Source organism: Pristis pectinata, chromosome 3, assembly GCF_009764475.1.
Source record: "Pristis pectinata isolate sPriPec2 chromosome 3, sPriPec2.1.pri, whole genome shotgun sequence".
NCBI classification, from domain to species: Eukaryota; Metazoa; Chordata; class Chondrichthyes; order Rhinopristiformes; family Pristidae; genus Pristis; species Pristis pectinata.
Window position 1 is genome coordinate 119,945,966 of NC_067407.1, and position 15,826 is coordinate 119,961,791.

At 38.9% G+C, this 15,826-nt stretch overlaps 1 protein-coding gene across 1 annotated transcript in view; it reads left to right on the plus strand.

Moving 5' to 3' along the window:
• Positions 1 to 749: 749 nt before the first annotated feature.
• Positions 750 to 15,826, plus strand: part of LOC127568011 (tetratricopeptide repeat protein 7A-like) — a 180,820-nt gene continuing 165,743 nt past the window's right edge. The window contains exons 1-2 of the mRNA XM_052011257.1: positions 750 to 888; positions 12,778 to 12,941. Coding sequence (XP_051867217.1) covers positions 771 to 888; positions 12,778 to 12,941 — 282 coding nt within the window. The 5' untranslated portion in view covers positions 750 to 770. The remainder of the gene's footprint in view (positions 889 to 12,777; positions 12,942 to 15,826) is intronic.

Consider the following 15,826-nt stretch of genomic DNA (forward strand, 5'->3'; position numbering starts at 1 on the left):
AGGTATGGATGAATAAGACAATGTGACCTATGAAAACAAGAATTTTAAGTTCAAGGTCTTGCTTAATTGTAGGTCTGAAAGTACAGACTGATGGGTGAAGGGAATTTGATGTGAGTCAGGACACAGGCATTAGAACTTTGAAATGACCTCAAGTCAACAGAGGGTTTAAAGGGGAAGATCAGCCAGGATTGCTTTAGAAAATCTGAATCTAAAGGTAATAAAGGCACTGAGGAGGGTTTCTGCTAAACATAAACGGAGGCAGCAATGGAGTCTGGTGATGTTAGAGAAATGGAAATTGGTAATTTTAGTAACTGCACAGATATGAGGCCAGAAACCGAAGTCAAAGTCAAATGCATAGAACAAGGGGCAAAATATTATTGTGAAGATGATTTCACAGTATTACATTAACAACAAAGATCACATCAAGGTCATTTTATATTTTATACTATTAACAGTTGTGTTTTGACAGGCTTAATATTTACTGCAAAATGAGTTATTTATTAATTTATAGTAGCTTTGCAGAATAAAAAAGTCAAGATAAAAAGAGACTTTTCTTTGTTTTCTTAAAAGGTTTTTTTTATGAACAATATTTTCCGATTGAAACATCTGGTTAACATGAAACTTTGTAACAAGACTAAGTTTAGCTGTCATTTCTGGGGTTGAAATACAGTTGAAACTACAACTCCCAGCGTGCTTGGCGGGAACATGCAGACGCAGGGTTCTGTTTTACATGTTTGGCAGCAGTTCCTTTTTTGGTGGTTCAGATTGCAATGGCTTCCAGGATATCATTTTCACAGTACAAATTGGAGACGGAAATAGAAAAATGTAGGGGAGAATGTCAGTGGGACAAAATCCAAAATCTTGTAAAACAACTTTCTCCAGAGAATGGTCAGTCATGCTTAACTTTCTTTCTCTAATTCTAAGTAACCTGCGTTTTGTGTCTGGAGTAGTTTATTGACCTTTGGGTCTTTTAAATGTTATTTATAATTGTAAAAGTAAGTTTCAAGAATGAGAATATGGAAAAGATGATTTTAGATAATGTATGGGGATATAGGTCTGATGTTTTGCACAATTTACTGTGTTGCCTGTTGATCTGGAGAAACTTGAAGGTGTTCTGATCGCATAAATAATTAACTTCTGTGCTTACAGTGTTTACATACACTGAAGTCTGCAGTGCAGTACTTCTCTTACCTTTGAATATTTTTCACAATTATTTCCTAATGGGGTTGTTACTTATTTGCTGTTTTACCTGTGGTATGTGGATGTTACTGGCATGGCCACCTTTTATTGCCAATCTCTGAATGTCCTTTGAAAAGCTGACAGTGAGCCTTTGAATGAATTGCTGCTGCCCTTCTGCTGTAAATAATCTCATTGCTGTTGAGTAGGGAGTTCCAGGATTTAGACCCAGCATTCATGAAGGAACAATGGTACATTTCCAAGTCAGGATGGTGTGTGACTTGAAGAGGAACCCACAGGTGAAAGCATTACTCTGTGCTTGTTGCTCTTGTCATTATGTGGCAGAGGCTGCAGGTTTACTACTGAGTGTGGTGTATTGCCATTTCTAGATGGTATACTCTCCAGCCATGATGCAACAAGTGGTGCTAGTCATACAGGCTGCTTTGTCATTGATAATGTTGATGTGTTATTGGTGCTGCAGTCATCTAGGCAAACAGAGAATTCCTTATGCTCTGCCTTTTGCCTTGGAGATGGCAGAGATCCTTTTGAGACGAGAGGTTGAGATACGTGGCCCTGAATATCTAGTCTCTGACTTGATCTTGTACCCACTGTATTTACATAGCTGGTCCAGTTGACTTTCTAGTCAATGGTGACCCCTGAATGTTGATAGTGGGAGATTTGGGAATGGTAAAGATGTTGAATTGTTAAACCTAGACAATAAGACTTGTTCCTGTGGGGAAATTGTTATTTTCTACCTATGGTCCTATTTTCTGTTTCTGATGATCGCATAAAAGACCCGTATGCAATCATCAGTGAACATCCCCAACTTCTGACCTTATGAAAGAAGAAAGGACATTGTTGAAACCATTGATGTGTGGCTTAGGACATTACTAAGAGTAATTTACAGTAAGCAATTACCTTTCCAACTGCCACCTCTTTGGGGTGTGAGAGGAAACCAGGGGAAACCCATAAGGTCACAGAGAGAACATGCAAACTCAACATAGACAACATCTGAGGTCAGGATAGAACCCAGGAAGCTGGATCTATGAGGCAGCAACGCTGACTGGTGTGCCACTGTGCTTTTGAGTAAGACAGGGTTCTAGCTAGTGGAGAGATTTCCTCTTAATTCCTGTTGACTTCAGTTTTATTAAGGTATCTTGATACCACTCTTGGCCAAATACTACCTCGACATTGAAGATGTTTCCTCTCACTCCACCTCTTTTGTCCTTGCTTATAATAAGCTGTTTGAACATTTTAATTGATACAAATGCCTTATCTTGAAATGGCTAATTTTGTGGTTGCCATAAACATATTTTGTTGCTGTAATGCTTTAATTTCACCTTGAATGTGACGTGAGGGATAACTGAGCTGATAGTGCAGAATCCACTTCCCTTGGGGTTAAGGTTAGGCTTAGTCATTTGGTTTACTCTCTCAAGTTGAGTGCAGAAAATCCATTTATGTGAGAGTGAATGTACTGTCAAAGTGCATTGGCTGCTATGTAGGATCATTGAAGAAAATCAAAAAACTGCAGACACTGGAAATCTGAAATAAAAACAGGAAATGCTGGAAACACTCAGCAGGTCAGGAAGCATTGATGGAGAGAAAAACAGTTAAAGTTTCAGGTTTGAGTCCCTGTATTGCATCTGCAAGATTCTTTAAGTGGTAATTGGATGAATGACAAGTTCATTTGCTAAGCAGGAGTGTTTTTCTTATTCCCAATAATGATGTGTCATACACTGGAAGATTGAGGAAGGAAATTGGAAGAAAGCTTTTATGATATAGCATTATTAGAGTGCAAAATGCTTTACTCTGATTTGTTACTGAGACAATATTACACAGAAGAAATAACTTTGTATTCACAACTAACAGTTTCAGAAACCAAACTTAAAGTTTGTTGTGTAAAGTTGCAGCACGAGGGTAAGGAGGGCTTGCTGCCGTTGTCCATGGCTTTGAAAAGACTATGCCTGAAGTACTCTGCAGTTTTGTTCTTGCACCTAAGGAAGAATGCACTTTGCCTGAAGGTGGTGCAATGTATATTCACCAGATGGATTCTTGGGATGAGGGCTTATCCTCTGAGTGAAAGTGTGTTGGATTGAACTACATTAATTGGAGTTCAGAAGAATGAGACATGGTCTCATTGAAACAAGAGATTCTAAGTGGGATTGACAGGGTTGATGCCTCTTATCTTCTTTCTTTGTAACTTGAAAAGCCTTGCACTTGAATATCTAGTCTATCAATTCAGTCGGTGGTCACTTGGAGATAACAAGTAGAGAAATAAGGTTCTCTTGCTACAGATCTTCATAGGCAGGATAATGTGATGTTTTCCATAGTTTTGGAATTATGGCTGTTGTCACAAACCAGCAACAAAAGAAACACACTGAGCATGATTCAGTGTTAAAAACTATTTTATTAATCACTACTTATGATAATACGTAAAATAAAAGTAAAAAAAAATGTTAGTATGTTAGAATTCAAAAATGTTAAACCTCGAACGTTAACCCCAAAACTAAACTCTTCGTGTGTGTGTGTGTGACAAAGTCCAAAACTCCCAGTTCCGGAATGGTTCTTAAAGTTCAGTTCTGCAAGCCATAAGGTGAAACATGAGCAAGGGCTTCTTCAACAACCACCGTTGTCTGAAGATAAGATGTAGATGTAGAAAAACATAGAGAGAGTACATACGAAATCCAAATGTTCCACGATGGAACCCAAACGACACTTCAGTGTTTACTCGGTAGTGACTTCCTCACCCCGAAAAGCATCCGAACCGTGGTCGTCCACACACAAATACCTGTTTCCTTCTACAGGTCAGCAACAAAGTGAACTCCACCGGATTACTTCCAACTTCCATACATGGATTTCTATGGCAAACACAGTTATTGTTTCTCATCCATCGATAGAGAAAACAAGCAGGCTGGTGTCTCTCTCCCTTCTCTCTCTCTCTCTCTCTTCTTCTTCTCCTTCTGACTTCTTCAACAACATCATTACGTCCTTTATCTTCTATTGACGTAAGCACGCCCCACACACACATACACACACACTCTCTATCTTAAAGGGACTTTCACTGAGTCCGTAACACCTCCCACCTAAAAAAGAATTTTTCCCAAGAAAAATTTACGCGCGCTTACAGTTAGTAATGTTAATAATCATCATGCTACACAACTACAGACTATCAGATTAGTACAGATACATGTTTCCCATTTAACATCGGGAAAGACAATCAGCAATCACATTATCTTTGCCTTTAATGTGAGTTATCATGAGATCAAACTCTTGCAAAATTAAACTCCAGTTTAACAGCCTTCTGTTCTTGTTTTTGACTCGGCTCAGAAACACCAATGGGTTATGATCTGTATATACAGTCAATGGTTTCTGAGCAGTGCAAACATATACACTGAAATGTTGCAAGGCTAAAACAAGCGACAGTAATTCTTTCTCTATGGTGGAATAATTCTTTTGATGCTCATTAAATTTCTTTGAAAAGTAAGCTACAGGATGGTCAATATCATCAAGGTCACCCTTCTGCAACAACACAGCTCCTGCAGCTTCATCACTGGCATCTACTGCTAATGAAAATGGCTTTTCAAAGTCAGGTGTTTTGAGCACCGGATGGTAGCATAAAATGGCTTTCAGCTTCTCAAATACTTCTTGACAAGAATCTGTCCAAACAAACTTTACTCCCTTCTTCAGAAGATTAGTTAGGGGAAGAGCAATATCAGCAAAATTTTTACAAAATTTTCGGTAATATCCAACCATTCCCAAAAATCTTCTAACAGTCCTTGTACCTGTGGGAATAGGGAACTCAGATATTGCCTGAACTTTTGCCTGAACAGGAGCTTGCTTGCCTTGACCTACAACATAACCAAGATACGTCACAGTGGCACGACCAAATTCACTTTTAGCCAAGTTAACTGTAAGGTTAACCTTGGAAAGTCTTTCAAACAACCTTTCTAACGCAGAGATGTGATCTTCCCAAGTATCATTCCCAGTCACTAAGTCGTCAATGTAGGCATCTGTATGTTTTAACCCATGAATCACTGAATTAATCATTCTTTGAAATGTTGCCGGAGCATTTTTCATTCCAAATGGCAAAACATTGTATTCATACAATCCAGAAGGGGTTACAAAGGCAGAAATCTCCCTTCCTCTATCTGTTAATGGAACACACCAGTACCCTTTTAATAGGTCAATCTTTGTAAGAAATTTTGCCTTTCCCACTCTGTCTATGCAATCATCCACCCTAGGAATAGGGTAAGCATCTGACTTTGTTACAGCATTCACTTTCCTGTAATCTGTGCAAAATCTAACAGTTCCATCAGGTTTAGGTACAATAACACGGGGCGAACTCCAATTTGAAGTAGAATGTCTAATAATATCATTTTCCAACATGTATTTTATTTCCTGATCAACAAGTTTACTTTTGTCCACATTCATTCGATATGGGTGTTGTTTGATTGGTTTTGCATCCCCAACATCAACATCATGGGTAATTATCGATGTTCTGTTTGGAACATTTGGGAACAGATTTTTAAATTTTGAAATTAATTCTCTCATCTGTTGTTTTTGTGAAACTTGTAAATGGTCCAACTTCGTTTCAAGGTTCTCCATGATATTTTGGTTTTTTAGTTTCGATGGAACAATATTTGGTCTAAATTGGCCTTCCTCAACATCAACATCAGGCATTCTAGAAACAACCTTTACATCATCCACCAAGGCCACAACTGAATCCCTCTCATAATAAGGTTTTAGCATGTTTACATGACAGAGTTGTGTTTTCTTGTGTCTATCTGGTGTTTTGATTATGTATGTTAGATCAGTCACTCGAGATTCAATAACATAGGGTCCAGAAAAACGAGCTTGCAAGGGATTATTTTGGCTAGGGAAAAATACCAACACCTTTTGCCCCACTGCAAATGTCCTAGGCCGAGCATGTCTATCAAAATATGTCTTCATTCTTATCTGGCTTGTTTTCAAATTCTCTCTCGCTAGCTGGCAGACTCTCTCCAACCGAGTTTTAAATTTTTGGACATAGTCCAACAGACTCAAGTGAACTTCCTCATTAACCCATTGCTCTCTTAACAACTCCAAAGGTCCTCTCACCCTATGTCCAAATACAAGCTCAAACGGACTAAATCCTATTGACTCCTGGATTGATTCTCTAACGGCAAACAAAAGTAAATGGATACCTTCGTCCCAATCCTTGGTGTTTTCAAAGCAATAAGTCTTCAGCATATTTTTGAGAGTAGAATGAAATCTCTCCAGAGCTCCTTGAGATTCTGGGTGATATGCAGATGATACAATCTGCTTTGCTCCCAGCTCATAGACTATTTGTTGAAAAATTTTTGACATAAAATTACTACCTTGATCAGATTGGATTTCTTTTGGCAAACCAAACAAGGTAAAAAATTTTACAAGAGCCTTTGATACCGTCTTGGCCTTAATATTTCTAAGGGGTATTGCCTCTGGAAATCTAGAAGTGGCACATATGATGGTTAACAAATACTGATTTCCAGTCTTAGACTTTGGTAAGGGGCCAACACAGTCCACAATCACCTTCGAAAAGGGTTCACCAAAAGCAGGAATTGGCTTCAAAGGGGCCACAGGGGGTTTTTGATTTGGTTTACCTACCATCTGACATGTGTGGCATGTTCGACAAAACATCACCACATCTTTTCTCAAACCAGGCCAATAGAATTGTTTCAAGATCTTCCCTACAGTTTTATTCACACCAAAATGACCACCCAAAGGCATACTGTGGGCCAGGTTTCTTACAGTAATAACAAGTATGCTCAACAGGTTTCTCCAGCACTGGCTTCTTTTCATCCTTTCCTTTTTGATTACCTCCCAATTTAATCTCCGGTTTACCTGGATTGTCCTTATAACTCTTTTGAAAGGTTTTAGGTTGTCCCCATTTGGATTTATGGGTTAAAGCATAAATGTCTGCCAACCTAGCAGTTTCTTGTAAAATTTCCACTGCCTTTTCATTTAAATATGTTGTTAATTCAGCTGGAACACATCTTTTAAAGTCTTCCACTAGTATCAATTCTGTCAATTTATCATAATCCCCATCTACATTTTTAGCCAGGCACCATCGTTCAAAACATATTCTCTTTCCATTGGCAAATTCCATATAAGTCTGATCTGCAGATTTCCTCAAGTCTCTGAATTTTTGTCTATAAGCCTCAGGGACCAATTCATAGGCCTTCAATATAGCTTGTTTTACCTTGGTATAATCAGCTGCATCCTCAGCAGACAAAGCAGAATAAGCTTTTTGAGCTTTACCTTTAATCACACTCTGTACCATAAGAGCCCATCCTTTCCTTGGCCAGTTTGAACTCACAGCAACCTTTTCAAAATGTTGGAAATACTGATCAACCTGATCTTCTTCAAACGGAGGGACTAATCGAACCTCCCTGCTGTCTGAAAAACCATCTTCAGAATCAGATTCCAAACTCCTACGCTTCATTTGTAACTCATGCTGCCTTTGTTTCTCCTTCTCCTCACTATCCAGCTCCATCCTCTTCAATTCCATCTGCTTCATTGCTAGATCAGCCTCTATCTTCATCCGAGTTAGCTCTCGTTCAGCCTCTAATTTCTTTTGTTCGGCCTCTAATCTCTTTTCCTCTTGTTCGGCCTCTAATCTCTTTTGCTCTCATTCAGCCTCTATCTTTAACTGGGTTTGCTCTCGTTCGGCCTCTAATCTCTTTTGCTCTCGTTCAGCTTCTAATTTCTTTTGTTCTCATTCAGCCTCTATCTTTAACTGGGTTTGCTCTCGTTCAGCCTCTATCTTTGCCAGCTGCACCTGTGCCTCAGAAATTGCTATTTCACTGCCAGGAAACTGTTTTAACACTTCCTTCTCAAACACCTTCTTTTCCACATAATGGCCAGCTATCAGTCTCTGAATATCTGCCTTTCTCATAGACTGCTTTACTTCTGTAAGGTTTAGCCTTGTAGCAATCTTTATCAAATCATCCTTTTTCGCCACCTCCAATCCCTTTTGGGTTGGTGACTCCAAAAATGCCTTAATATCCATTGCTGCTGGTTTCCACACACACAAGCCAATTAAAAAGAATTTATCAGACCTCCCTCAAAAATCTTTGGATTGGATCCCGGATGAATCTCGTTAACCTTGGGAACTATCCCGGACGAGCCCCCAATTTTGTCACAAACCAGCAACAAAAGAAACACACTGAGCATGATTCAGTGTTAAAAACTATTTTATTAATCACTACTTATGATAATACGTAAAATAAAAGTAAAAAAGATGTTAGTATGTTAGAATTCAAAAATGTTAAACCTCGAACGTTAACCCCAAAACTAAACTCTTCGTGTGTGTGTGACAAAGTCCAAAACTCCCAGTTCCAGAATGGTTCTTAAAGTTCAGTTCCGCAAGCCATAAGGTGAAACATGAGCAAGGGCTTCTTCAACAACCACCGTTGTCTGAAGATAAGATGTAGATGTAGAAAAACATAGAGAGAGTACATACGAAATCCAAATGTTCCACGATGGAACCCAAACGACACTTCAGTGTTTACTCGGTAGTGACTTCCTTACCCCGAAAAGCATCCGAACCATGGTCGTCCACACACAAATACCTGTTTCCTTCTACAGGTCAGCAACAAAATGAACTCCACCGGATTACTTCCAACTTCCATACATGGATTTCTATGGCAAACACAGTTATTGTTTCTCATCCATCGATAGAGAAAACAAGCAGGCTGGTGTCTCTCTCCCTTCTCTCTCTCTCTTCTTCTCCTTCTGACTTCTTCAACAACATCATTACGTCCTTTATCTTCTATTGACGTAAGCACGCCCCACACACACATACACACACACTCTCTATCTTAAAGGGACTTTCACTGAGTCCGTAACACTGTGATCATGGGTCATCTCCACATGGAGTAGATGGGCATATCATTTATGGCATGTGAATCTGTTGAAGACTGTTCACAGTCCTGAGGGAGTTGAAGCTAGGGGCCTTCTCTGTCAGTGATGGAATATTTGTTCCTTGTGTTGACACTTCCCCCTCTTCCTTCCATCAGGATAGTGGGATTGTGTCTGTGGTATGGATATTGGCTGCCGTTCCCAAGAATGACCAGTCTTTCATGGTGATTGTGCCATGTCTTTGTGAATGGGGAGGTCGGTATTGCTCATGGTTTTTTCCCACCTTGTGGAGGACATTGGAATCCTAGTGATTGGCAGATGGGGCAGTGTTAGCCGGTACTGGTAGCCGCTCGGTTGGAGTGGATTTAGTTGGATGGCAATCTACACTTACATCCCCGTGTCTGCTTGTTCACTATGAATTTTCCAATTAATGTTATTTAAAAAGTTGATGAATACCCATAATAGGTGACCTGGTCTGAAGATGCTATAGGGTAGATTCCTCCAGGTGGAGACTGGCATCAGACTAAAGGGTCAGCCATTAAAAACTAAAATGGGAAGAAATTTCTTAAATGCATGGATTGTAAGTTCTTGCCCTTGCCTGGTCTTAATCCTGTTCCGATTTGACTATTTTTAAATTCATTTTTCAGCATATAGGGATTCACTGGCAAGTTATTGTCTCTGAGCAGCTATTTCAGAGGCCTTTTTTGGTAAGAGTCAAATACACAGAAATAATGTCTGGAGTCACACATAGACCTGACCAGGTAAGAATGGCAGATTTCTTCCCTGAAAGATATTAGAAGGTGGGTTTTTACTGACCAACTGATGAGGTAGTCTGAGTAATGGTGACCAGAAGGCTGTTTTTGTATTAATTCCAGATTATTAACTGAATTTAAATTCCACAGCTGCCAGGGTGAGATTTGAACTTGGGTCTTTTGATTGTTAGTCCAGGTCTCTAGGTTATTAGTCTAATAACTTAACTATGCCAATATTGTAGCTCTCACTCTATAAAAGGGGTTAAGTCAGCTTTGGTACATTATTTTTGTGTCCACGTGTGCACCCGTCTCTCAGTCTTTTGTTGGCCAAACATAAATTCCCTGAACTGCAGCCACATATTTTCCAGAAATCTTTTACAACATTAGGAGTACCAGCAGGTCTTACTACTTTGATCAGTACACAGAACCAAAAAAAGTGATATCTTTAATGACCTGCTACAGAAACTTGAGATGTTAGACTGAGGATCTTGTGGATTTGAACTTGTCTTGTTTGGATAAAGTTATAGACAGCAGCGAATTAAAGGAGGACAAGGATGAGTTTGCATGTTTCCTAACATATCTCATTGTTTGTTGGAAATCTCTGAGGGCATTTGTATCAGTCTGGAAATCTTAAGGTGCATCTTAAGATGCAGTTTTATCATGCATTCTTATTAACTTTGTCTGCAGTACTGAAGGGCACTCACTCATTTTTAATGTGTGTGAAGGAACTTGATATATTTTTATGGTTTTGACAGTAAAATGGCAACATTTATTAAACTTGGAGTTTGGTAATGAAGTGTAGATTATTGGTGTCAAGTCATGTATTGCTTGCAGGCATTTATGCACAGAGACATGTATACCATACAATTATTGTCCTGGTTAAGCTCTTAACATTCCTTGAGGAATGCCCTTTAGATGGATAATTAAGCCTTAATGTGTAATTCCTGAATGCAACAAAATTCTGTTTGTATAACCCTTTTAAATGTTGCAAAATTTCATGGATGCAATTTATGTAGAATACTTTCCAACCTGCAGTCTTTTATTGCTTAAGTGGTTTGTATTGGCAATTTTTTTTCTAAGTTTGATTGATATAAGAATGAAATGAAATAGTCTCTTCTTCTTGATTCATATTAGGCATCCTACTATTTCCATGCTTATATTGCAAAGTTAAAATGATAAGAGAATTCAATAAATCAAATTTTAATTATCAGGAATAGACCCTGACTCAACAAAATACTGCTATATTTGGGATTAACAAATAGTTGGTGAAGACAAAACAGTGATGTAATTCCAAGCTAGAATAGTTTGTGACTTGGACTTGTAGGCACTGGTATTCCAATTCACATGCTGTCCTTCTCTATTTTGTTGCAACCTCTGCCAGATTTGGAAAGTGCTGTTAGAAAGTGGCTAATCAATTAATTCCAGCATCTTTTGTTCACTAACTGTAGTCATAGTGTGCCAGTCAAGGGGGCTTGGATGGTGCCAAGTTTCTTGCATATTTTTGGAGTCGCAGTCATCCAGGGAAATGGAGTTTTTATTGCACTTGTGCCTTGTAGATCGTGAAAAGATTTTCGAATGTCAAGCTGTGATTCACGTGATGCCTTGTCTCTGTCCTGCTCTAAAATTATCCCAACCCCTAGGGCTACTGCTATTCTTTGCAACTTTAGATAAATAATTATAAATAATAATTTTTTAAAAACTGGTAGAGTTGTGGATCGTAAAGAAGTTTGTCAAAGGATACAGCAGGGTACAAATCAGTTGCAGACGTGGGCAGAGAAATGGCAGATGGAGTTTAATCTGGGCAAGTGTGAGGTATTTGGGAGGTCAAGTCTAAGGAGAAAGTATATGGTAAGTGTCAGGACCCTTATGAGCATTGATGTATAGAGGGTTCTTGGGGTCCAAGTCCATAGCTCCCTGAAAGTGGCAACACAAGTAGGTAGGGTGATAAAGAATTCATATGGCATGCTTACCTTCATCGGTTGGGGCATTGCGTATAAGAGTCAGCACATCATTTTACAGTTGTATGAAACTTTGGTTAGGCCACATTTGGAGCACTGTGTGCAGATCTGGTCGCCGCATTACAGGAAGGATGTGGAGGCTTTGGAGAGGGTGCAGGGGTTCAGGATGCTGAGAGGTTCACCTGGATTAAAGAGTATTAGCTATAAGGAGAGGTTGGACAGTCTTGGATTGTTTTCTCTGGAGCAGGGTAGAAATGTCAAATACTGGGGGGGGGGGGCATTGCTTAAGGTGAGAGGGGGAAAGTTTAAAGGAGATGTTTGGGGCAAGTTTTTTTTACACAGAGCGTGGTAGTCGCCTGGAATGTGCTAGCAGTGACGGTGGTGGAAGTAGACACAACAGCAACATTTGAGAGGCATTTAGACAGACACATGAACAAGCAGGGAATGGAGGGGTGTTGACCATATGCAGGCAGATGGGAATAGATTGATTTGGCATCATGATTGGCACAGACATCGTGCGCCGAAGGGCCTGTTCCTGTGCTGTACTGTCCTGTTCTATGTTCCATCCCATGTGAGACACATTTAGAAACAGTTTACCTTAACTAATGTCCAAATTCTTTCATGGTTTCACTCCTCCCCATTTTAATAGCCTTCTTCAGGTCTACATTCCTGTTTAAACTCCCTGTTCCCTTTGTCTTTGCTCCCCGTTCTCTTCCCTTCACCCATATTTAATAAACTTGCATTTAATAGCTGAGTAATTGCTCCTAAATTTTCTTCCATCATCTCTGTTTTATAAAATGTCTTTTTATCTTTGACTCAGTGCCACTTCTGTGGAGTATCTTGGGACATTTTTCCATGTCAAAAGCATTTATGAATATTTGTTGTAGTGAAAGGATAAATGGATTGGAAATAATTCTTGGCTCTGAAATATAACTGAATTTCTTTGAATGAACGTTCGAGTTCCGATGGTAACATACTTTGTTATTTTGTTTGCATATGGCAAAATAAAGATGATTTTGGGAATCTGCTGCTTGCTGAAGTTCTCTTGGAACAGTGTCTGAAGGAAAACACAGTCAAGCTGAAAGATTGCATTCCGTTAATCGAAAAGAATGAACCCAAAATGAGAGAAGCCAAAAATCACTTGAGCAGTATTTTAAACAGAGGCAAACTGCAAGTGAGTACCGAGCATGAATCCACTGTATGAATTGTCAATTTAGTGTTTTATTTCCTACTGTATGAGTTGAAGTCGCACCAGGGGAGGTTCCTGGTGCTTCAGTATATTGCTGAATGTCAAGCACTGGAAGTAATACATTACAGTAAAATTTTGATAATCCTGTATCCAATTGTTTGAAAATCCTGGTGCTTCAGATTCTGACTTGCTTGTCTGTGTAGAGTGCAAGCAAGGTGCCCAGCTAGATCTGGGGTTGAGGTCAGGAATGTGGGTAGGTTTGAAACCAGATGAAGCAAACAGGCTGAAACTTTCAAACTGATATGCTGGGTTCTGTTTCCTGCTTCCTGTAAACTCACCAGGTTCACTAGAACATTTACTAAACCATAGTGTAATGTGTAAAACAAAAAGTAAAAGAAAATGTGTTGTGATATCAGTAAAGTAACATCCAATAGTCTGGAAAATCTGCCTATTTGGCATCACCAAAGATCCAAGGTTGATGGATTATCAGAGTTTTTCCCCTGGTCTTCTAGAATTTTTATGTTTTGCCTAAAAGCATATACTTCAATATTTTTGTTATCTGTAATTTTTGTTACCTGTAACCTTTACTTTGTTTTACATTTACCTTTTAATTTTCACAACATTCTACAGTTTACTGTATTTCTTTTTCTTGGTAAGTAAATTTATAGCCTTAAATAAGATTGATGGTTTGCATCTGTACTTCCTTGAATTTCTTTTAGTAGGAATCTGACTGAAATGTAAGAGCTTCACAAGATTTAGTGTCATGGAGCAGTGTCTTTCTTGTTCAAATCTCCAGCCGGTGATTCACATCATTTTTAATGTTGGACATATTGCTTTAGTTTTCTGTGGGATGGGGATAGAATCAAATATAGGCCAGAAGGGGAGATTTCTTTAAGCGAAGGGGGTTAATAAACCAGATGGGTTTAAATACAATAGTTTAATGGTTACCACCACACGTGTAACTGCTTAATTCCAGATTTACTTAAATGTTTTTATTCCCATCTGCTGGGATTCAAACTCATGTCTTTGAATCAATGCATTAAAGGTTCTTAAAGAAGTGTCAGCACAGGTATTGTGATCTTTCAAAGTTCCCCAGTTTCAGGAAGGATCCTAGTGGATTGTAAAACTGCAAATGTAACTCCTCCTCAAGAAAGTAGGGGATAGAAAACAGAAAACTATAGGCTTGTTAACTAAATGTCTGCCATTGGGAAGATGCTGGTATCAATTATTAAGGAAGCAGCTGCAGGGCATTTAGAAAGTCGTAAGACAGTCATGGAGAATCAATAATGCCTTTGGGAAAGGGAAATCGCATATGAAAAATTTATTAAGAGTTCTTTTGAAGATGTAGTGAGTAGAATGGGTAAAGAGGAACCAACAGAGGTAATATATTTGGATTTCCAAAAGTTGTTCAGTAAGGTGCCACATAAAAGGTAACTGTACAAGTAAAAGTTCAAAGCATTGAGGGCAATATATTAGCAAGGATAGAGGATTAGCTAACTAGAAATAAAGAGATTTGGAACATTGGATCACTTTCAGCTTGGCCAGGTATAATCTGTGGGATGCCACAGTGATGAAGTCTCATCTATTTACAATTTATATTAATGACTTGAATGAAGAGACCAAGAGTATTGTAGCCAAATTTACTGATGATACAAAGATAACAAGTTGTAAGACACAAAAGAGATGTAGAGAAGTGAATGGGGAACAACTTGGTAGATGCAGTATGAGCTTATGATAGAATGAAGGCAAAAGCAGAATATTGCTACAATGGAGAGAGACTACAGGATCCTGCTGTATGGAGAGATCTAGTGTCCTCATGCCTGAAACAACACAAAGTTCGCATTTAGCCAGAGCAATTAATTAGGAAGGCAAATATAAAGTTTCCCCTTACTGCAAAGGAAGTGGAACATAAAAGTGGAGAAGACCTGCCACAGTTGTACAGGACATTAGTGAAATCACGTCTTGAGTATTGTGTACAGTTTTGGTCTCAGTTTAAAGGGAATGCACTTCCATTGGAGGCAGGTACATTAGGTTGATTCCTGGTATAAAAGGGCTGTCTTATGAAGAAAAGCTGAGTAGATTTGGCTTCTAATTGTAATTTGGAAGAATGTAAAGTAATCTAAATGACACGTTTAAGATTTTGAAGGAGCTTAAATCTCCCTCAGAAACTTGAATCTCCCTCAGAAACTTGAATCACAGAATGGGTACAGGATAGAAGGGGATTGTCAGCCCGTCAGTCTGTGAAAGTAATCTAGCTGGTTCCTCTCTTTGCAGCCTTGCAAATCCTTTCCTTTTGGATACTTTTCCACCTCCCTGTTAACTGTTAGGATTGACTCTGCCTCCACTGTTACCCCAGACATGAATTGCTCACTATGTAAACAAAAAAGGTAGTTTTCCCCTCATTGAGGATACTTCCTCTTATGGGTGAATTGAGAAGTAAGGTCGTGGTTTTAGAATAAAGGAAGCCCTTCAAGCGTGCCCTGTCATGCAGTCTGAACTTGATCTGAATTTGGCCTCAGATCCACTTTGCTGCATGTTCCCCATAATTTTCAATTCCCTTATAGAGTAAAAATAACACTAGATTTGTATAGTATCTTGGGGAAGAGACATCAACTAGCAAAGGAACTAGTAAGAGAGGTTGAATAATCAGTGATGCAATGTAGTGTCTATAGGTAAAGTGATTCTCATGGTTGAGATGAGATTGGAGAAGAACTATTCCAAAACATTTATTTTTCTCTAGAGTTGGGAGCACATCGGATATTTGACCTGGTGGGTTAGGGGAAGGAAAGAAAGTTTCAGAGACAGTTGATTGGATGGTCTGAAGTTTAGTGACAAACCTGCAGGCTTCATATATTTGTTAATGATGAGGA